This window comes from Danio rerio, chromosome 17, assembly GCF_049306965.1.
Source record: "Danio rerio strain Tuebingen ecotype United States chromosome 17, GRCz12tu, whole genome shotgun sequence".
Lineage (NCBI taxonomy): Eukaryota > Metazoa > Chordata > Actinopteri > Cypriniformes > Danionidae > Danio > Danio rerio.
The window spans coordinates 32,255,621-32,280,763 of NC_133192.1; the positions used below are offsets into that span (position 1 = coordinate 32,255,621).

General features: G+C 35.0%; 1 protein-coding gene across 3 annotated transcripts in view; it reads left to right on the top strand.

Moving 5' to 3' along the window:
* Window positions 1-24,531, top strand: part of ldah (lipid droplet associated hydrolase) — a 70,635-nt gene extending 46,104 nt beyond the window's left edge. Inside the window, exons 6-8 of one of the 3 annotated variants that reach the window (XR_012392781.1) lie at window positions 112-3,562; window positions 20,521-20,603; window positions 23,838-24,531. Coding sequence is in view for 1 of the 3 variants with exons in the window: in NM_001130785.1 (NP_001124257.1) it covers window positions 3,322-3,562; window positions 20,521-20,603; window positions 23,838-24,029 (516 nt within the window). In the remaining 2 variants the exon portion in view is untranslated. 3 annotated transcript variants of the gene reach the window in all.
* Window positions 24,532-25,143: the final 612 nt, after the last annotated feature.

A 25,143-nucleotide genomic window follows, 5' to 3' on the forward strand; every position in this document is an offset into this window, starting at 1 on the left:
CCAGTAGATCTGTGCATCATTAACATTCCTCCACTATCAGATCGCACTCTCACATCTCAGATCCGTGGAAGTCAGATTGTGACGTTTAAACTCTCTTCGCCCCTTCTCCAGATGCAGAGTACTCCTTCCCCCTTCCTGACCTCAGCAGTACCAGAGAAGAAACCCTCTCGAAGTGGAAGCGTGTGTGACTGGCCGTCTGTCTCTCTGATTAAAGAGCCACTCCCAGAGACTCTGTCGGATTGTTCTGTGTTCTCTGTTACATTCCTGTGACCTCCAGGAAGAGGAACTGCTTCTTGTCAAAAGCACTGCTTGCACATCAAAGATCACCTGCTCAGAAAAGCTCTCTCTTTCACTGCCTCTTTTCCACTCTCTCTGTCTGACAAATGATGAGCATCAGGATGAGCAGTGTAATAGCAGATGAAAAGCATTATGTGAGAAGGTTGTGCATTTCCTGGAGCTCTATATGCACTATATGGGTTTGTAGGGGCTTCTATTTCTAGTAGTGTTACCTTAGCACATGCAGAGCTATGTTCTAACAACTATAAAAAATGTATTCATAGATGGTATTTGATGGTAATCTGATAAGAGGGTAGGTGAACATGCCTGTACACTCCCACTTTGATGCTGCATGCATACCCTCTGTATGTACTGTTTTGGAACATCTATTTCCACACATTCGAGACATTCAACATGTCATTAAAAATCAAAAGTTGACTCCCAAAAGACATACTCTGCAATTATACACTATACTGTCATCCAAAGGCAAAGCACAGTAAATACACATTTGGACAAATTGAGTGAAGCTACACAAACCTCAGTCATTGTCACAGAATGTTTTATCTTGATCCCATTAGGTCTGAATTATTTGATTTAGATTTTAAATGCACTGTAGCTTGTCAGTGTACTATGACTCTGTGTTGTAAACCCAGCTCTACCTGAAAGCACTTGCTAGAGATTTACTTGAACTGGCTTAACTGACAAAATGGCATGAAAATGGCCTTTGATTAATCACATTTCAAAAGGTACATATTTGTACCTAAAGAGTGCTTAGTGGTACCTCAGTGGTATATATCAATAACCAAATGTACCTTTGAGGTACCAATATGGACTCTTTGAAAAGGTACTGCCCCAGCCTCAAAGCAAGAAGGTCACTGGTTCGAGCCTCGGCTGAGTCAGTTGGCATTTCTGTGTGGAGTTTGCATGTACTCCCTGCCTTCGTGAGGGTTTCCTCCGAGTGCTCCGGTTTACCCCACAAATCCAAAAACATGCGGTATAGGTGAAATGGGTAAGCTACATTGTCCGTAATGTATGAGTGTGAATGAGAGTGTATGAGTGTATGGACGCCTGGAAGGGCATGCGCTGCGTAAAACACATGATGGATAAGTTGGTGGTTCATTTCGCTGTGGAGCCCCCAGATTAATAAAGGGACTAAGCCGAAAAGAAAATGAATGAATTTGGACAGTAAGGTTTGACTTTGCTTAAACAAAAGTCTTGTCACTTAATAGAAATAATGTACAGTATAGAATAGAAAGTCATTGTGCAGTGGAAAAAAATCTATATTGTGTATGACTCCCATGAGCTTGGAGGACTACATCTATACATCTCTGCAATGACTCAAAAAACTTAATAAAGTCATCTGGAATGACTCCCAGAGTTCATCAAGATTCTTTGGATTCATCTTCAATGACTCCTCCTTCGTCTTACCCCAGACATGTTTAATAATGTTCATGTCTGGAGGCTGGACTGGCCAATCCTGGAGCACCTTGACCTTGTTTGCTTTCAGGAACTTTGATGTGTAGGCTGAAGTATGAGAAGGAAGCGCTATCCTATTGAATAATTTGCCCTTTGTAATGTAATGGGCAGCACAAATGTCTTGATACATCAGGCTGTTGATGTTTTCATCCACTCTGTAGATCTCTTGAGTGCCCCATACTAAATGAAACCCCAAACCATGATTTATCCTTCTCCAAACTTGACGGATTTCCGTGAGAATCTTGGTCCATGGAAGTTCCAATAGGTCTTCTGCAGTATTTGAGATAATTGGGATGCAGTTCAGCAGATGATTCATCAGAAAAATCTACCTTCTGTCACTTTCCAAATGATGAGAAGTCAAGTTATTATTTGTTGCTTTTACAACTGGGAACAACAACAAGACTTTTGTCAGGCAGTGTATATATACAGTAGTCATTTGAAGTGGATCAAAAAAGATTTAAGAAATTGTCCTCTGACAATGGGCTTTGTTTAATAACTTTAGGTCAACTTTGATAAAAGGTTTTAAAAACTACCATATTATACCACACCATAAAAATGACAAACATCATAACAATTGTGAAGGAACTGACTTAGCAACCCTTTTTTGGTAGCAAATGTTTGGAACCCTCTAGCAAACAACCAAAAAACCTGCTTAACAGCATTTGAGCACAGCACTTTGAATACCATTGTATCTAAGTGGCTGGATTTACTCTGCACTACAAGCTCCGTTCACATTCATTACAGAAGGTGAGGTTTAGATGTCAGAAACTTGTATATATTTTCCTTTGTATAAGTAAGCCGAACAACTAACTTAAAAGTGTTGTACCGTTGTAATTGTTTAGACAGAGGAACTCTGGTATGAGAATTCCTCATTCATTTGGATTCTGATATCTTTCCCACTGACAGAAATGGATATTTTTTAGCTCCTTAAGGCCCGTTTAGATGATGAATTCAGCGGCAGCAGAACTTTGCCTGTTCGCCTGTTGTCAGGGCGGGATGAAACCAGCCCTCTTTCAGGATTGCAGAACTAGCTGAGTTTGAAGTTTCGTGGTTTGAAGCTGAATAGATTGCACTTGGCATTGCTGACAAAGAATTGTGCTGGCTATCACTTATTTTGCACAGGAGAATTGAAGATATTGCACTGTTTAGTTTCATTGAAAAATACTTGGCCGAAACTGCAAAGGATTGTAGAGACAGATGAAGCACATCCACTCTGTCTTACTCACTGAATGAGTCTCGCTGCCTTCTGCTCAATGGCCAAACAGAGGCAGGTGTTTCCTGTTTCTGGAAGTCTCTCTCTCTCTTTCTCTCCCTCTCTCTGTTCCCTCCTACTCTCGTCTATCCTATTGATTTCACAGCACAGCAAAAGCACATGTCATCTTTATAGCTTGATATCTCTTAAGCATTGAAATTAAGATACTTAGTTGGTTAGGATTAAAACTGCTAACTTTCCTGTCATAAATATGCACTTCTGAACATTTTTTTTTCTTTTTCCTGTGTCAATTACGTGATAAATCAAAATGTGCCAAGAGAAAAAACAGTAATTGAAATCTGTATTGTCACCCTCAGGTTGTGAAGGCGGTGATGCTCTTCCCCACAATTGAGCGCATGGCCTGCAGTCCTCAAGGAAAAGTCATGACCCCTGTGCTCTGCCGCCTGCGATATGCCTTCTATTTGCCCATCTTCCTGCTCTCTCTCCTTCCAGAGAGGCTGAAGGTCGGCATAGTGCGTCTGGCCATGAGGAATTTATATGCACTGGACAACTCTATCATCCCAGCCACCGTCAGCCTGATCAATGTAGACTGTGCTGGTGAGTGAACTTTGCACTCTATTATTTAGATAGAACAAGCTATAAAAAGTAACTTTAACATGTCTTGGTGTATTTTTATCCGCTTGTTAAGTGTGACATCATGCAGATTCCAGATCCAAGCGCTATACCAAACTGTATAGGCAGGCTCAACAAATAGTAATAACAAACGTTTACAAAGCGATGTAATACTTCAGAAAATCACAGCCGCAATATATATCCATGCATTTCTAATACATAAATTGTAAAAGTATTGGTGTCAGTGATGCAGCAAGTCCAAATACTGTTGTGTACACCATGATTTTATATAAAATTCACTTTAATGTGTGATATGATGAAAAAATGGACGTAAATTTATATTTTCCCAATTTATTTGAGTAGCGACTTGAACTTGGAAACAGTATTCCATACATCACGACTTAACAAGCGCATAGAGAATATGACATCACAAATCAAGGTGTTGTTGGTCTGCAGGGCATGCAGTTACAATAGAGACTGTATAGAAGATGTGTCGTCAATTTCTTGTAGAACGCACAAAAAGGCAAAAGTGGATGGATAGCCTATAAATGGCTAGTAATAACTTATATTAAATATAAAGATGAATTAAACAGCTCCATATGATTGTTATATATTATGGATACATTTTTTTGCACTGAATTGCAAGGGGTTTCTTTATAGAACAATACATCTGAAAATGAAATTTGGGAAGTATTATGTAAATATTTTCAAAAATTTCTAAATTATCTCTTGAACGTATCCACTGAATGAATGTTTAATTCAGTGTAATTTATTATTTTCTGTAGTATTAGTAATTTAGTGTAGTCTTTAAACTATATTAAAAATAACTGTCACTTTACACAAAACTTTGCACTTTACTTCGAATCATACATATACAGAAGTAAATATATATATATATATATATATATATATATATATATATATATATATATATATATATATATATAGAGAGAGAGAGAGAGAGAGAGAGAGAGAGAGACTTTATCTAAAAAGAAAAAAAATATTATCAAACATACTGTGAAAATGTTCTTGCTCTGTTAAACATTGTTTGAGAAATATTTAAAAAATAGAAAAAAAATTCAAAGGGGGTCTAATAATTCTGAATTCAACTGCATATATGTGTGTCTCTTTATTTAACCATATAAAAAACAAAAACATTGAGATAAAGATATCATTTACAAGGGTGACCTTCCACAGCACACGACTTATAAAAATGATAATAATAAGGAAAAAGTTATAATAATACATATAATAATAAATGTTAAAAATACATGCATTGACAAATGGACTGTTGTTGTTTGTTATAAAGGAAGGAGCGAAATTATTTAATTGGTATGAGCTCAGACATTTTTAGTTCATGACTAAAGTATCGCTTCCCTATTTCATTTTAAAGCCAGGAAACAGGCAAATGATAAGATTCACTTGAATGTAGGGCATACTGGCTTTTTGACCTATGAAGAAGGGAACATAGGTATAAAGGCACCAGACCCAGAAGAGCCTTGTAGACCAGAGTCATCCAGTGGTTGTACCTTCTTACATTCAGAGAAGGCCACTCAGCTTTGGCATACAGTTCACAATGGTGAGTTAGTCTACGACAGCCTGCAACAAGCGCTATGATAAACAAAGTATAAAGGCTGAAGACATTTGGTTGAAGCATTCAAATATAGAACATCACCATAGTTAAGCAATGGTTAACATTTTGCAGACACCAAAATGTTTACGAGCTTTAAGAGAAAAGCGGGATTCATTTCAATGGTGAAACTAAAGCTTAACTCTTAGTTTGCAAATCAAATTTGCTACATGTGCTTTGAAGGAAAGCTCCTAATCAAGTAAAAAGCCGAAATACTTATAGCTGGAGACTACATTTATTTGTTCAGAATGAGAAAATATCAAGACAAATGTCTGTTGGATTGTGTAAATGTACAGATAGTGATTTTAATTTTAATCTAGGACCTTATTTGAAGCTTATTTATCACCTGCCTTCCACAAAATGTTATATCTCAAGTTCCTTCTGGATTACTCTTCCTATAATAAGTGTATTGCCTCTTGTGCTGTAAGTGTCAGACTTATTAATAATATGTTTTTAGCAGTGACCATATTTTCATTTTGTTATGATTTATCTAAAATAGTTCAGTCTTCAATACTCTAAGCACTAATAAACACAGCTAAAGCATAACTCTCACGCAACTTTTAAGTTTTCCCATCAGCGATGTCCCCTCGTGTCTCCATTTCCATCTCTCAGTTTGGACTCTGCTCCAGAGATCTAATCCTCACTTCAATGAGGTGCTGAAACCTTTCAAAAGTTCACATGCTGGCATCCCTCCAATCCTCCACTGTACAGATGCATAGCTATCTCTTTTTTATCAGATGAGAAGAAGTATATCACCACTTCAAAGATGATTCAGCTGAATATAAAAAATCAAGACCAAAAGAGAGAAGGGGGGGTAAATGCAAATAATGTTTGAGTGGCAGCCAAGAGTGTGGTGCCTCACAATGTTTTGAATTAAGATTTTATTTATCATAACTCATATACATAATCTCCTGGGCGTTCGGTACATGAACTAATGGTGCAGATGAAGTGTTGTGAGTAGGAGTAATTAAGAGGCCTCTCCAGCGAAGGGACCGCTAGCTTAGACTCTCTCTCTCTAGGTGAAAGGCTGAGTGTTTCCCCTGTCTGTCCTGGAGGGAGAGTGATGGATGTTGTGATGGCCGGAGAGTCTCTGCCAAAGAGGCCTCAGTAGAGCCCAGAGGCATTAGTGTGAGCTCCACTCTCTAGTCGCTCCGAAGAACCAGTTTTCTCACTCGCTCGCTCTTCTTTTCTCCTCTCTGTCTGTTTTGTCAGTTTTACCTTTAGTTTTCTTCTCCCCCTGTTGCGCAGGGAATTGGAGTTTCGCTCCTGACAAGGCTTGTAAGCATGCTTTTAATCATTAGCACATCTCTCGGAGTGTCAATTGGAATGGATTTAGTTTCTTCTTTCTTCTGAACAAAATGTTCAATTGCAGCTCTCTTTCCCGTTCCTTATTAAATACCATCAAATGTTGGAATACGTTTCCGCGAGGGAGTTTAATCCGTTGTTATTCATCGAAAAGGCCAGGTGGTCTTGTATGTACACATGTGCATGCGTGCGTTTTGTACCATTGAGTGCTGGCCCGTGACCGCATACGAAAAGCAGCTCTGTCTTTTATTACGTCCGTAATTAATGGTGAGTTGACAGACTTAATTAAGAAAGCATGTTGCTATTAGCTGGAACTTCCTGGGCACATTTAAGGATTTATTTGCTCAGAAATCCCTTTCCTTGAAACTGAGAATGTTGATATTTTGATGTTAACTGCATGTGGAGCATGCACACAATGTCTGTCATGCAGACATCAAGGTTCTGCATCTAGGAGCGTAAACGTCAATGAGGCGTGCCTGCTCGAGGTCCGCTGGGATCATGCCGCTGTAACGCTCTCTAATATGCTTTATCCTTTCAGTAGGCTGCAACACTCCACTTCACACAGCTTCTGTTTTCACTCACCTAACCTCTTATGCCATGTTTTTTATGATTGAACACTTTTGCGTTTTTCTATCCAGGCTTCTGTTGGCCTAATTTACGAGAACCGGAAGATTCGTCCCTGCATCAGTTCCTTTAGTGCCTTTTGCTGTTCATCATTTGTCTCACAGGGGAAAGGTGGGAAACCAGAGCGTAGCGGCAAATGGCTCCCTTTCCTGTTATCATGGAACTAAGTTAACTTCGACCTGATTTTGGAACCTAGAGGCTAAAGTCATGAACTTTTTATCTTCCACCTTACGTTTGAGTCACATTCACTTCCTCCTCCGGCCACCTGTTTCTGCTTGGAAAGTCGGCCAATATGTGGAACACCTTTACACTGGTAGACTTGAAATTGAACAAAATACAAAGTATTTGGCCATTGATCAAATTGTGTGCCTTTGGACCTGTTTCCACTTGGTATAAGCATGTGTTTTTGGTAATCCAATCACAAGTAGTCAGGCATGATGCATTACTATATCCACCTGGTATTAACTTGGGTTCAAGTGCATCTCTTGGGAAGACTTGTGTTCAGATTTTGTTGAGACCCTTTGCTCTTATTTCGTTATGCTCTACATCAATTGCAATTGCAAATGCTTTTAAATGAACCCACCTAAAGTGGCTCATGAACGAGCTGGAAAGCATGGAAAGGAAATGGTTGTGAATGGCAACTGCATTTTTGATGGTAATCTATGGCTGTGTCCGGAAGCTTGGGAAATTCTTGCTGGAAATGCCATCAAGAGTGAAAAGCGTTGGTCAAAAGCGTGTATTTAGACACAAAATGACACCAAAACATATGGATGCCAGTCCAGCAGGTGGCGATGTCTGTTGTGTAAATGTAACATGAACAGGCCTGTAGACAGCCATTGTTATTTTTTCTTTTCAAGTGCTCACACACAGTATATATATTGAATGTGTAAAATGCATGTGCTTGAATCATTATTTTCTTAAAATTTAGTTTAAGGGGACTATAACATCCATTTATAACATACATTTTTAAAACACATTTTCAAGATTTTGTATTTTCAGATTGAAAAAAGAAACGTGCAAATGTGTGTGTGTCATGTAAAGAAATGTGCAAAACATTTCAAAAGTGTACTTCTATTAGGTTTTTTTGTGCATGTGTAAATGTAAAAAATATTAGTTATGTTCTATCCAAACAATAATTAATTATTTAATTAATCTCCTTAATTCTGTCATCATATACTCATGTTACTTAAGAACACATTACATATAGTTGAAGTCAGAATTATTAGCCCCCCTGTTTATTTTTTCCCCCAATTTCTGTTTAACAGAGTTCTTTTAACACATTTCTAAACATAATAGTTGTAATAACTCATCTCTCATAACTGATTTGTTTTATCTTTGCCATGATGACAGTACATAGTATTTGACTAGATATTTTTCACTTCAATACAGCTTTTTAACATTTAAAGGCTTAACTAGGTTTACTAGGTTAGGGTAATTAGGGAAGTCATTGTACAACAATGGTTTGTTCTGTAGACTATCGAAAAAATATAGCTTTAAGGGGCTAATAATTTTGACCTTAAAATGTTTTTTAAAAAATTAAAAACTGCTTTTATTCTAGCTGAAATAATGCAAATAAGACTTTCCCTAGAAGAAACAAAATTATCAGACATACTGTGAAAATTTCCTTGCTATGTTAAACAGTATATGGGAAATGTATAAAAAAGAATAAAAAAATCTAAGGGGGGAGGGGGGCTATTAATTCTGACTTCAACTGTATATGTATAAAAGAAATGAAAAAAAGCATTGCAGTCATTCCAAATATTTTGCATTTTACAAGATCAGGCATGATAACTATAATGCTCCACCACATCTCAGCATGATACATGTACTGTATGTCCTTGCAGATGTGAAAACTGCTCAAATGGTGCATTTTGTTTTAGCAGACAAATTGATTAAATAACTGAAGAAGTCAAACCAAGATGTACTCTTAAATATAACCATAGAATCTGTGCTAGTATTTGCCTGAACATCACCATTAGATGGAGCAGGATACAATCAAACACATGCTGTGTTCAAAATGATGCTGAAAAATTCCTGCAATTGTGCTTCAAATGAGCTTCTCTGATGAGACTTCTAGGAATGTATTCAAACTTAAACGTAAATTAATTTATTGATTGCATTTACAGTGTGTAAACTTGCTACATCTTCAGTTTTATACTGCTGTGTATTTGGTTTGTTTTTTGAATATCCTGCTCTGGATGGTATTTATTGTTATGTTGTTTGATGTTTGATTATATATCTGTTAAAGATTTGAAACATAAGGATTTTTAAAACATTATACCATTGGAAAATAGTTATACAATAAAATAGAGTGTTGTGACTTGATCATGTCAAATCCAAATACATAGATTCCTGATTTTCCACACTTTGTAAAGTGCCTTGCTGCCTGATATTGAAGGTTTGTCATTTTATGACATTGTGTCCATGGGCTAGTCATTTATATTATTTTTATATTATTATTTTACTTGAGATCCAAAAACCACATCTGCGATTCTTGTGTTTGCCCAGAGGGTAGTAAAAATCCCCTAAAAATGTGAGCTTTTTTTCCCCCTCGTCCAGTATGTAACAACAGTTATTTTCTCATTGTGGTTTTTGATATATAGTTGACCTTTCCTAATAACAGAGCCTTGCTGAAACTGTATGTTCTCTAGAACTTGTTTGCACAGTCAAAACCACAGTAATAATGGTTCATGATCTAGACATCAGGTGTGATCTGTCAGGAAAAAAAGAAAGCACAAACCACCCCCAAAGGGCCGAATAGGAATATCCTGTTCATTAGGGGTACAAATGAAAAAGTGTTGACAGATGATAACGTAAGGTTTGTTTATCCCTTTATCAGTAGAACTCTCCAAAATTTCTGCTGTCCAAACTGGGTTTATTTAAGGTGCAATTGATCACGGCCACCCACCTTGTGTTCTTTTAATGCAAAAAAAAAAAAAAGTTGATGTGGCTTTCTATTACAACATATGTTATTGAATTGGAAGGAAGAATATAATTGTCACATTCGTTTAGCTCTTTTAAAGGGAAATGAAATAAAGAGAAGCACATTTTGCCTCGGTCCGTGCAAATGGTGGAGAAACTGGATGATACGCTGCACTTTGAAATTACGCGAGCTTGAAATTGTCTTCTTTGTGCTACTAATGAAAAGTGACTGGTGAAAAGACGTAAATAGATGGGATTTAGTGGCAGTAGAAGATTGTGTGGTGTAAAATGAATATCAACAATACAATTGGGGAGCAACTACAGAGCATAAAGAGTCACATTTGGCCCAGTGGAAGAAGAAACCTTTTTGTTCCACATCTGCATCTTGAACTGAACAGGATGAAGCATTTAAAAGCTTTTGTTTGTTTGCAAGGCTTAGTCTGCTCCTTAAATCACCACAGGCTTTTACAGTTGATTTTCTTCTATAAATCTTTGATGATTAGACAGTCGTTAAGCTTGCACTTGGCTAATTAGGAGAAATTATAATCCACAATTGCATTATACATATTGTTAACATAACACATGTGACAAAAACCAGTCATAATTGTATTTTATTTACATTTTTATTAAGATTTATACATCATTAGCTGAATAAATAAACTTTTATTAGATGTCTGGTTCATTAGGAGAGGACAATATTCAATCAAGATGCTACTATTTGACATTCTGAAATCAAAATACTGAGAAAGTACTTAAAAGTGAATAATAGCAATCAAAATAAAGTTTTGATATATTTACATTAGGAAATGTATAAAATATCTTCATTAATCCTGATCTTTACTGAAAATTACTTTTTTTTTAAATAAAATTTAAAAACAATAATTTGACCCATACAATGTGCAACTCGTGTAACATAAAACTGTGGTCCGTGGTCACATATTTCAGCATATACATGACTAAAGCTATTTAAAAGGTTCATAATTATTGCATGTTTAGCTTTTATGACATAATCACAAATGAAACAATCCGTCCTGATTTTATGCCTTGCTGCATCCAGAACACTCTGATATATCTGCAAGTGTTTGTCTGTTTGTGCGTCTGTGTTTGCGTTTTTGCACCCCGGATCCATCGTTTCTACCTCTTCAGTCAGTAGTTAACTAGGTGCATGTGTGAGGATGTGTAAAATTGACTGGAATGCTGTGCCCTGCCAAACCCCCCAGCCCGATGCCCCCCTGGAGATAAGTGAGATAGAGCAGGGGATGTCTGGCAGATCACTGCCCCAAGACTGGCACACCCATCTCTATCACCAAACCTCTGTCTTCTCCCTGAAGGACTGTCCTCCTGTCTGTCATCATACCTTTTGCTAAAGGTTATTTCAATGTGAATTTATTATTTAAAGTGTACAATTCAATTCCAATGTATTGCACTGGAGCCTAGACCAGAACACAAGTTTTTTTATTCTTCAAATCAAATGACTATAATGGTTATAATAATATTCTGATGAAAATAAGGATTAAATTGTGTGGCTTTCTTATCACAATCACTACACAGACCTACATCTTAAGTAAAAGTCTTGGTAACACTTTGTTTTTATGGTCCATTTGAGTATTAGTAGACTGTCTGCTTAATATCTGTTGATACTGCTCCTTCAACAGACATTTAACTGACTAGAAGAAACTTTGCAAGTACATGTCAACTTACACTAACCCTAACCTAACAGTCTTATCATGAGAATTAGTTGGCATGTACAGTAGATACAATGTACCTTAAATTCAACAAACGGACCATCAAAATAAAGTGTGACCAAAGTCATTTGTTTAGGAGGATTATATAAATTAAAATAGTTTTAAAAAAGTCAGATTTGTTAAAATTTAATTTGCAATTGTAAGATATATTATAGATTGTTTAAAAGTCTGAAGTTTGTCTCATATGCACACTTTTATTTCTATGATGTGGCAGTTATGATCTCCCAGAAATATTTAATGGGGAATATATAACAAATGTATTATAATATATTTAGAACATACTATTCTGAATATTACAACTTCTGAGTGATATTTTATTTGTTCATATTTTTAGTTTTTGTATCATACACACCTGAATTTTAACAATTTAGAAGATTGATTGATTGGCTAATTTGTTAGCTTTCATTCAGCTTTCATGAATGTAAAAAGTGGATTGCTTTGTGTTTTTAGCAATCAGACTAATCATAATCCTATATCTTTTTATATAGTTATTAAAATAAGATTAAAATGTAGTAATTCTGTCTTTAACTTGTTTCGTTTTATTTTCCCATTAAAAAATAAGTCAATTCTGGACAAATGATCTGACCAAATCATTCTAATTGTACTGTAGTTGTTGAATTTTATATTTTCATTAGATATTAATTTCTGTGCTTTTACAACATCGTTATCATCTTTGTAAGCTGAAGGAAAATGGCAGAAATATTTTCACTTAAACATATTTGGATATACAGTACTCTAAAAAGTAATCAATATTGAAGTGTGCAATACATTGTGTCCCATAATCATAATTTGACTGAATATCTTGCCTACCTGAGTATGTACTTACAGACAAAGATTCTTGTCTTTGAGTCAAGGCTAAAGGTAGTGGAAGCACAGTCAATGTTCTTTTTCTGTGAAACCCTCTAGTTTAAACATCCTCTAATGCAGTTTACTTCGGTGGCTGGATGTTGTTATGGATGTGTTTAGTGTAATAAAATTAGATGCCTTAGTCCGTCTCCATCTGTTCATTGTGTTCAGTAGTAAATATTTGTTTGCTCTTCATCTCAAGTGACTTAAGTCTCTCTTTGGCACGCATCAAAATGCAAAGGAAAGCTTGCATATAACTTTAACATTTATTTAGAAGCCAACAGCAGCCAACCCAAACACTTAAATGACTCTGAAACCTCTCTGATGCTGGGAATAAAGGACACATTATACCATCAGTTCCTCTTGGACATTTCTTTGAAATATGACTGCCACTATTTGTTTTCCTTTTATTTCGTTTTTACTATTTGTGAAGTATGCTTTTAGCAAGTTTAATGATCAGAATTAGAGTCCTTTTTTTTTTTTTTTGAAAAAAGGATTAATGATCTCATAATGAAGGCTGACCCAAATAATAAAGGTTCTTTGTTTATTTTATTTTATTTTATTTTATTTTATTGTCTATGCTTGTTCCATTCTCGAATGAGATATTCTTCATTCATTTTGTTTTGTCCACCAGATGAACTCTTGTAATTATGTAAATAATAATTAAGTAATTATTTGATGAATTCTTTTCAAAAAGTTATTTACTCAATTTTGATTTCTACCTTGGACATCAGTGTTTAGGTGCATGGTGGCTAAGTGGTTAGCACTGTCGCCTCACAGCAAGAAGGTCACTGGTCCAAGTCCTGGTTGGGCCAGTTAGCATTTCTGTATCAAGTTTGCATGTTCTCCCTGTGTTTGCATGAGTTTCCTACGGGTGCTCCGGTTTTCCCACAGTCCAAAGACATGTGCTATAGGTGAATTGGTTAAACTAAATTGGCTGTTGTGTGAGTGTGTGTGAATGGCTAAGTGTATGGGTTGCAGCTGGAAAGGCATCTGTTGCGTAAAACATATGCTGGATAAGTTGGCGATTCATTCCGCTGTGGCAACCCTGATTAATAAATGGACTAAGCCGAAAAGAAAATGAATGAGTGAATAAATGATGGTGAATTACTCAAATACTCAAAATTGTTTATACTGGGAATTGTTCATATTACTAAAAAAAATATTTTGTCTCATGTCATTCATTCATTCATTGTGTTTGAGTGAACATTATCTTTACAATGAATGTCTGGACATATCTTTACAAAATATTATCAGAAATTGTAGGGATTGTTAGTAATACTCCACATTATAAAAAAAATGTCCGTATTTTGTGCTGGGCAAAAATTTATTCAGATTATTTGCATCCAAAATAAAAGTTTATAATATATGTGTGTGTATTATATATACATAAACACTCACTGGCACTTTATTAGGTACACCTTACTAGCACCGGGTTGGACCTCCTTTTGTCTTCAAAACTGTCTTAATCCTTCGTGGCATACAGTAGATTCAACAAGGTACTGGAAATATTCTTCAGAGAGTTTGGTCCATATTGACATGATAGTATCACGCAGTTGCTGCAGATTTGTCAGTTGCACCTCCATGATGTCAATCTGATTGTGATTGGCTGATTAGAAATTTGCGTTAATGAGCAGTTGGACAGATGTACCTAATAAAGTGGCTAGTGAGTGTATATACACGTGTGTGTGTGTTTGTGTGTGTGTGTGTGTGTGTGTGTGTGTGTGTGTGTATACATGTTTTGTTTATTTGTTATTGTGGGACACATACATATAAACAAAACTATATAAAATAATTTTGTTACATAGATATTTAAATTTATTTGATATTTTACACACATATTTTTTTACATCTAAATATAAATAAATACTTTCTCAAATATATGCATGCATGTGTGTGTATATATATATATATATATATATATATATATATATATATATATATATATATATATATATATATATATATATATACATATCCATACAGTATATTGTTTCAAAACAAACTTTAATTTAGGATGTTATTTATTGCGATTAATCTTTATATTTTTTCAGTTTATAAACAGGTTTTCTTGTTGTAAACTACTTAAACAGTAGTTAGCAATAAGAACTCTGACAACATATCACTTCAAACATTGTTTGAATATGATAAATGATGGCCATTATGCAGAGAAAACTGTAATATAAACTGCAGCAGTACTAACTGCTAATTGCTTTATACACAGTCAATATGAATTAAAGTCTTTATGACAGCCGACAGTTTATTTTCTGTGTATCATTTTATTACATTTATAATAAAATGATAAACATATTAGTCAGTATATAAATCAAAGTTACAATGACTGCCAACAGCTTCTTTTCCATGCATCATTTTATTGTATCTATAACAGTAAATCATACAAGCATGTCATCTCTTGCTGCACTCAAGACATTAATGTGTGAGCTCCTCTGACATACTCTTCGATCCTATTGGATGTTTCTTGTAAAATGCGCTGCTAATTTGCACAATGTTAATGTTTTTCTTACCTATACACATCTCCATCAGGTCACCAATGCTCACCGGAGATCACCAGCTTTCCTTTGAAATGAATGGGATCATTTTTCTTGTGTCACTGAATGCAGGTTATGATTAAATGTAATAAAATAATAAATAAAAATTTTAATGAATAATCATAGATCCGTATTTTGTAGTGAACTCACCACTACTCATGAACATTGGGAAAACCCCTTTCATTTTGTACACAGAAGGCTTTCATTCAGTTTTTTCTCATTTCCAAAAATCATTTCCTTGCTGAATTAAACTCTCCACTCTGGAGGAGCAAACATTAAGAATGAGTTTGCTAATGAAACATGGCAGAAGTTGAAATTATTTAAAACAGTTCCTCTATGCTTTTCTTCTATGAGAAAGGGATGAAATTGATTACTTGCCCTTTTTCCCTTTTTAGTGTGAGGCTCTCGGTCTTGTGAAATGTGTTAACAGGGCTGGATGATATAGTGCACCGGCCGTGATTAATATGATAGCGGTAGAGCCGTGCGGATGTGTGATCATACCCACACTTCCTCTTCACTCAGTGGAAGCAAGTCATTTGAGCAGTTTTTCCTTACGCACACATGTGTACACACTTCCTCCAGTTTGAGGGTGAACAGTCGTCAATGCGAGGAATGTCCTGATGAGAAAGGATATTAACACATCTCTTGGCCAAATCTTTAGCCATGTGCAAAATCAGAATCAGCCTGTTTGAATAGTTGCCAAGGTCATCAAGGTCAAGCAGCTCGTATTTTCGTGTGTGTGCGTGTACGTATGTCTGTGTGTGTGTGTGTGTGTGTGTGTGTGTGTGTGCTTAGCGGTGGTGTGGAGCAGCTACCAAAGCTACAAATTTAATTTCAAATTTAATACCATTTTAATTTTAGCACACTTTGTCATTCTTTAGGTGAACATTTAATCCATGCAAGTTAATTGAAAAAATGTTTGTTTTGGTAATCTTCAAACAAAGTCTGACCATTTGCTTCCTCGTTTGGAGTGGCGGTTCTTCTTAGTTGATGTTTGACAGCTTCAGCCACAATATTCTTTCTCACAGCAATTCGTAACTTTTTGATTTAGTGCAATGCTTCCTGCACATAGACGGGCTCATAAAAAACAACATGACACAGCAGATTTTGTTCTTCTTGGCTTTGTGGCTGTTCATAAAGACGACGACAAGGTTTGTTTGAGCTCAGGTCGACCATAACTTGTTATTATATGTATATATTATAAAATGGCACTTTCTTGGTTTTCATTCTCCTGCTTGTGCGAGTGACGTATCTCTGTAAATCAATAGCTGTGCTTCTTGCTCCGCCTTTTGGTACGTCTTTTGGTTTTCATGCTAGGTAACCTTTGCAAAGGGTAACCAAAAAGTGGTATGATTCAGTTTGCTTTTAGGTACCCTTTGACAGTGGAAATGGCTATAAAAGTGTACCGAAGTGAACCAAACCGTACCATACCACTCAGTGGAAACGGGCCAATAGACTGTAGACCGCAGACGTACAGTGCATCCGGAAAGTCAGAGCCCAGACTGAAATCGTATTCATCATCTCTGGAGAGATCTGAAAATGGCTGTACACTGTTGCTTTTTATCCAACCTGATAGAGCTTAAGAGGTACTGCAAAGAGGAATAGGCAAAAATTCAGAAAAGACAGGTGTTCCAAACTTGTGGCATCATATTCAAAAAGACTTGAGGCTGTCATTGCTGCCAAAGTTACATCAACAAAGTATTGAGCAAAGGCTGTGAATACTTATGTACATGTGATTTTTTTTAGTTTTTTTATTTGTAATAAATTTGGAACAATTTAAATTTTTATTTTTTTCACATTGTCATCATGGGGTATTGTGTGTAGAATTTTGAAAAAATAAATGAATTTAATCCATATTGGGAATAAGGCTGTAACATAAAAAAATCTGAAAAAGTGAAGCGCTATGAATATTTCTGGATGCACTGTATATTGACGACCGTCCAAGTATATTTGATGACATTTCTTTTTATTATTATTTATATTTTACACTTTTTTATGTATAAGCCCAATAGCCAAGCATCCACGATCAATTAACTACTGGAAAATCTCGTCTTGCCCTATACGTTTCCTAATTCTCTTTTTTTTGTGCGCAAGATCTGTCATCCCTTCCACAGACATTCTCAAGTGCTCTGCAGAGACCGACAGAGACGTGCCTTTTTTGAACTTAAAAATTTGTTTGTTCAAGGTTTCTAAAAATCTTCTAAAATATCCAACATTCGGCTTTTGGGTTAGCTTTCTAAGCTCAGTAATGACATCATTTTTATTTTAACCCTGATTTACTTTCACTTACCTTCACAGCTGAAAGCGCGTGCACAGCTGCAAGACTGAGATTTTTTGATCTAAACGACTCAGATAAACTGAGATAAACTTTTCTATTTACTCAGAGAGGGCGAAATTACATCTAAACTGGAAAAATGTAACAGCAAAGTATGTACACTATTAGAAATGGCTAATTATATATATATATATATATATATATATATATATATATATATATATATATATTAGGGATGTAACGGTATTGTAAATACCGTCATACCGCAATATTAATTTTTTTCGATATTACCGAAGTCGCATGACTCGGTAAAACTATAGGTCTTCTGAGAAAATTTGCTTAGGCGAATGAAGCGAACGGGAGGTAGCAAAAACTACAATACCCATCAGCCCATGCTTGACCATCATCCCTTGCGGTCTGTTGTCGCTACAGATCCAGTAATGCGGAAATGGAGTGTGCTGCTAGAAGCGGGGATGAAAAGAGCTGGAAAACTCTAAGGCCCCGTTTACACTAATGCGTTTTAGTTTGAAAACGCATAAGTTTTGCTACGGTTACGCCAACCGTCCACACTACGCCGAAGTTCTCGAGCGCCGAAAACGGAGCGTTTCGAAATGTGTGGATAATGTCTCAGTGTGGATAATGGAAAACGGAGACTTCTGAAAACGGAGGCGGGGCTGCAGACGTTCGCCTCTCTGATTGGGGCTTTTCCTGAATATTAAGTAGCCTAACACGCACAGTTCAGTCCTGCATCCTCTCCTTGTAAGTTCAGACTTCGCAAGTTTGATCAAGGCTGCAGTCTCTTCTTCTCAGTTTGATATGGAAAAGCAGACTATACCGAGGACACGGGTAAATCTTCAAAGGGAACAGTGTACTTTATAACTTCATTCACATCACCCTGGCTTGTTTCACTTTCTCAACAATAAAATGTAAACATGATTTAAGGAACTGCCTATTTTCATTTTAATATTAGCAACTTAGACAGCAGACATGTTGAGGCGTCGTGCTGCATAAGATGAGCGTCATCTTCACTGTGTGGATATTTATAACAAAACGGAGCCGATAACAACTGCCTCCTTTCAATTTCAGTGAAAATACGAAACACAGCCTCTCTTTTGCTGAGTATCAGTTTTAATAATCGATAATGGCCATTTTAAAAGTATAACATACAATAAGTTTATACATTATAGGAAATAAAGGCAAGCGATCAGTCAATATACAGAATGTACGTGGTTACATTAATCATTAACTTATCTTTGCGCTCAGCCAAAACACGTTACCTGAGAACAAGTAATAGATTCCAATGACCAAAGTCAGGGAATATGTCGTTAGATAAAGACAACAAGATGAATGAAATAGCCCATTTAATAAATATAGTGAGATTAGATCCAGCGGGGGATGCTTGATGAGAAGTCCGACTAGCAGAGCTCTCATCTGTTTAGATGGGCTGAGTGTGATTAAATGTTGAATGTGATGAGTTTTCAACAATACTAAATTGAAACTTTATTGTTTTTACATGGTTTAATAATTTTTTGTTATTAAAATTGAAGTTCCTGTTTGAAAGCTTACAGATAGATGGCTAATTTGTATGTCATTGACACTTGGCACTTTTTTGGAGTATTTTCATAAGTTTTGTTTTTTCCTGTAAATGATTCAATAAATACCGTACCGTGACATTCATACCGAGGTATTACCGTACCGTGAAATTCTGATACCGTTACATCCCTAAATATATATATATATATATATATATATATATATATATATATATATATATATATATATATATATATATATATATATATATATATATATATATAATCATTTGCCTTATTTAAATAATCTACAGTTTTTATTCTAGTAATTACTGGATTTTTATTCCATAGATGTTTTTATTCCATTAAGTCATTTGTTTCTCATTTGCTGTACAAAATGTCAGCAGCAGATTTTACCTTTCAGTGGGTGCACATGGCTCCTGAATAGAATAAAAGTAAAACAAATAGTGGATGTCTTTTTTTATAATTTTAAGCTATTAAAAAAAACTTCAACCTATTGAAAAGAAATAGTGTATAATAAATAAAAATATTGTTAAAAATCACTTATTTTGTTGCATATAGGTAACCATGTGCCGTGGGTAAAAGGTGTGTTTCAATCCAGCTACCACCATAAGGATATTTTAAACCTGTGGGATGAATGAATGTGTATGAATTTGTACAATCTCTTTCTTAAAATTTAGTATGGTTTGCTTATCACACAATGACGCTTGGGTTTAGGGGTGGGGTTGGGTATCACACCTACATTTTCATATGACTGAACTCATATAAATTCATACAAATTAGCCACTAAACTGACACAACGTAAAATAGTTCACTCTCAAGTGGTTCTAAACTTTTAGAAATTTCTTCTGTTTTTTCTGATTAATGTTAGAAAAAAAACAGCCGTTGACATCCACTGTAGTATTTTTTGTTCATACTATGAAAGTCAGTGGTTGTTTTTTTCCCAACGTTATTGAGTATTTCTTCATTTGTGTCCAGCAAAAGAAACTTAAAAAGGTTTGGAACAAGGGGAGGGTGCGTAAATGACAAATTATACATTTCTGGGTGAACTACCCCTTTAAATAAAGAATTTTAAAGTGACACCAAATGATTCCTGTTTTAAAAAAGGTATATAAGGGTATATAGACAACTATAAATTCACAGGGATTAACTGTGTATCTAGGCACCCAGGAACACACTCTTTATGAACTACTTCCAACAGTATATTCCAGTTAAATCCTAAAACAGTTTGAATTGCAAAGCAATGACATTATTGTCCATCATTAAACTTTTAGGACTGTATGTCCAGTAAATGTGAATGGGACCTGATGTAATCTTCATGATTGCTGTTTTTGTGTTTGTACAAACACTGGCCTTTGAGCTAGTAACAGCTTTTTTTTTTGTTTTGGATGAGTTTCATGGCTGCTGTGTTATGCAAATGTTTACCTAGTTGTCATTTATTGCAATTCTGCAACATGCTAATCCACATGTCTGTTTTTGTCTCTGTTTCTGCAGCCAACGGTATGTACATGGGGAGCCAAGAAATGAGATTGGTTGTTGAAAGAGACAACGCAACCATACATCAACACCTCAGCAAGGTAATAACCACAAACCATTTTGTGGAACAGCAGACCAGAGCGAAAAACCAAAAAAAAAAAAAAAAAAACAGGAATTGAAAATTCTGGACTTAATGAAAGCTATAAAAAATTGGGAAAAGTTATTTCTTTCCCTGTAATATTATTATCATTCTTTTATCATCATTATTATTCAAATGACTTTTAAGTGTTTCCACTAACAGATTTTGGCAGGCAGGAAGGAAGAAGCACTATTTAGAATGTTGTTTGAATACAATATTACAATTTATTATTATAACTGATCAATTTACTTTAAACAAACTGTACTGTGCGCAGTCTCGAATTTGTTTGTGACTAATTCTAGATTCTAGATTCTATGTTACAAAATGTAAAGGTACAAATGAAATCAAACATATAATTTGTGAAAGTTGCCAAAAGGATAAATATGTCCAATGTTAAAAGAAGAGATAAGAAAAAGAAGAAATAAGTTTAAGTAATAGACGAATGATGTATGTGGTAATGGGGTTGGAAAATAATAAGCTTGTGCTTCATCCCACTTTATTTTCGACCATGTTGAAATGTATTTTTTGTTAATGATATCTTATGTATGATATTTCTGTTTAAAAAATAAATAAATCAAATCAAATTAAATAATTGAAAATACTGTGATAAAATAAATGGTTATATTTTAAAGACATGTCTAGGAACAATGTAATTTAATTAAGTGCTTCTTCTACGGTCTGATACACACTTTATATCGTATCTCAGTCAGGCAGTGAAGATCAGTGATTTTGAAGAAAGCAGATCTTAAACACAGCAATTTTAGTTAACCGGAAATGTATGAGCTGGTTTCTGAATAATCAAAGTCTATGTACATATACCTCATTCTCAAATGCCATATTTTAATGTAACATCCTAAAATGCAGATAGAAATAGGTGGATGGAAACAGCCATTCCTTGTCAAAGCTTTAGAAAAGCTCTTGAGCCCGCAAACTGATCGAATGTTAGCCCTGTCTGATCTGTGCATCCCACCCATAATCCCACAGAGGAAGGAAGCTCCTTCTTTTCCATCCAACATCCACTGTCTGTTGGTCTGCATGGGTGTCAGAGTGTGTAGCGTTCCTTGGTATCAGCTTTGCAGTCCGTCCTGCTTGCCAATAGCGATGCTAGAATCATTTTCTTCGAGAAACGCTGAAGGTGAAGACAGGAGGTCATACGTTTAAACCCCTCTCAGCCTTAAACCGCATGCATCTGACTCCTCGATTAGATTTATGGGCTGTGGTGAAATCGATCAGGCCGACAGATGTAGAAGCCATCACGATTAACTGGTACAGTCGGCAAAGGCCAAACATTATGCAGTTTGTCAGAGAAATCATGCAAAGCAGCTGACAAGAGAATTTGATCTTTCTATTGTGTCCAGCTCTTGAGGTCTCACCAATAAATAGCCTTTAGAAATCAGCACGGGTGGTTTGATGTTATTGGCACCATCGAGCAGAGGTTACTGAAGGAAATACCCTTCAAGTGTCCCGCTCTTCTGTCCGGGGGGACGTGGCGGATTTAATGTCAATCTTTCTTATATTTTTGTTTTATTGAAATGCAATCTTGATTGTTTTCCCATTTGGATCCCGTGTGAAGAACTCGCTTTGCTATGCCTTTGCTGACGATTTTCTCTGTGATTTATGAAGTTATTCCGCTTTACAGATTCATGGCACATGATGGATGGTCTAATTTAATTCATGTTTATTGGACAAATTGAATATAACAAGATGATTTATAGAGATTTATTTATTTCTTTTTTTTTTGCTTTAATTGGTACAATTAATGAAATGAAATGAAATGAAATGAAATACTGACTTACCAAACAAATTTGTATTTTCTTTTTTTTGGTTGCTTTTTTTGCAGATTACTTTGTACAAAAAAATTTTTTTGTTGTTTTGTAAAAACGTATTTTACTTTTAAAATTGTTTAATTAATGTTAAATGTATTTTATGTAGGGACTTTTCTCATTAATTTAAGATTTATGCAAAGTCTCTAATTTAATAATTTATTCTTGTTTCTAATTCATACAATTAAAATATAATTTCATAAAAACGACAGATTTGTTCGTGACGTCTGAACCACCAAAGTATTTTATTTTATTTTACTTTATTTTATTTTATTTTACTCTGTAAAACCCAATAAGTTAAGACCACTTAAACCGTTTGAGGAAACCAATTGCTACAAACCATTTAAGTTTAAAAACTAATCCTAATGAGTACTGTGAACTGTTTAAAGAAACAATTTGAACACAGTAAAAACCAATAAATGAAGAGAACTCAAACCAACTAAGTACTGTAAAACCTAATAAGTTAGGGTAACTCAAACCATTTGGGGAACCGATTGCTACAAACCATTTCAGTAAAAAAAACTAATCTCTATGAGTACTGTGAACTTACTCTATTTAAGTTGAAGTAATGAGGTATTCATTAACGGATTTCCTTCAACACTGAGTTCAAAACACTTTTCAAATGAGTAGAATTAACTTTCAGTAAAGTTTGAGTTAACTACACTCATTTCATAAAGTTGACTGTTGGGTTTTACAGTGTATTAATATTTTTTTCTATTTTTTATTTTTTTTATTTTATGCATTTAAATCGTTGGTAAGGCTTTTATTGCATTTAATAAATGTTTTATGTTATTGTCTAAAAAGATAAATGTAAAACCTTTTATAGAAGGGCATTTACTAATTTTGTCTTTATTTTTTTATTAAAGTTTATTTAATGTAAAGTTTACATTTATTTTTGATAATGTGATTTATTAAATCATTTTAAATCTTGGTTCTTGGTTTTAATTATTTTCCTCAAAGAAAAAGGTTTGGAGCTTCAAATGAAGACTTATGTCATTCACTGATCATTTATTTCTAACATCTTGATTTGTGCTATAAAAGAAGATACTCCAGTGGTGGTTAAAGTTATTGTGTAAATAACATCTGAGGGCAGATTTTTTTTTTATTTTGCCATCACATACTGTACTTTTAAAAAGGAAATGTATTATTATTATTATTATTATTATTATTATTAATAATAATAATAATAATAATAATAATAATAATAATAATATTATTATTATTATTCAGCAGCACTCTCTACAGTGGCTGACAGAAAAACAGAAAACCTTATGATTTATTTAATGTTTTGTTAACAAACGCTATAAAACAAACCTAAATTATGTCAGTTAAAGTCTTAACTGGGCTGTTCGTTTTGTGTTTTCCTCCATCAGATTATTTTTTACTATGGAGCCACGGATCACTGGTGTCCAGTAAAGTATTGCCATGATATCAGGAAGGACTTTCCTGAAGGGGACATTCGACTATGTGAAAGAGGCATCCGGCATGCTTTCGTCCTGGACGCAGGGGAGGAAATGGCTAAAATGACAGCAGAGTGGATCTCAGATGACCTCAGGACGCTCTGACAGTGGCTAAACATTTAGCATTTTAACCACTTTAATGTCTGCAAGCTATAAATTGTACCTGGGCCCCCTATGAGTTTTTTAAGAACATTACTCATAGATTTATAAACACATATGTCTCTTTATCGATTGTTTCTATGGGCTGCTATACGTAAGCTTTCCAGCCTAGTATAATTATCAAAACATTGTCTGTGAGCACTTGACGAATCATTTCTTCCACTACACTCTCAGTATTAAAGGTTAAAAAACCAGTCACTGGGGCAGTACCTTTTAAAAAGGTACTTTTAGCACCTAACAGGTCCACATTTCTACCTTAAAACAGCATTCCAACGGTCTAATCCAATTCAATGATTTATGCTAAGCTAAGCTAAAAGTGCTCCAGTCACATCTGAAAATATTAATTATTAAAAGAAAAACTGTTGGGGACTTGTAAAATGAACCTATTTCTAAAAACATGGAGTGTTCTTTTAAAGGTGTATATTAAAAGCTAAAAAGTACAAATGTACTCATAGTACCTGTGAGGGGTCCTGAATTGGGGAAAAAAGCATCAAAACATACCTTACCAGCATATTTCAGAGGGCTCCCCCATGACATGACAGTAAGCTGTATCTATAATAAAGAATTGCGAATATGCAGATAATATAACAGTCTTATTGGTAAACACACACATTTATTTGCTCTGCGCTGCTGAGGTCTGTGGATTAAATGAAGAATGAGCTAAAAGATGGAGAGGAGCCCAAATCTGCCTCCATTTTTATATTACATTTAAAGGGGACTAAATCCATTACAAATTTGTGTACAACTCAATAGACCTAATGTTAAATGTTTAAGGAGTGCTAAGTATCATTTTTTGGGGCTAAAGCGCTATACAAATCCTCATCTATCAACAGTGTGCAGCAAACACCAAGTACATGAAGTGAAGAAATGGCATGTAGCGTGGAGCATCCTTAATTAATATCAATTCATTGTTATTATTCTTTTTTTTTTTTATTCAACATTAAAATTTCTTAAGCTAAAAAAATAACAAGATTAAAAAGATTCCGCAGCCTGACATGAAAACACTGTGCTCTGAATGTGGGGAAGTTTTTTATTAGCAAAAAATTATATAATTTTATAT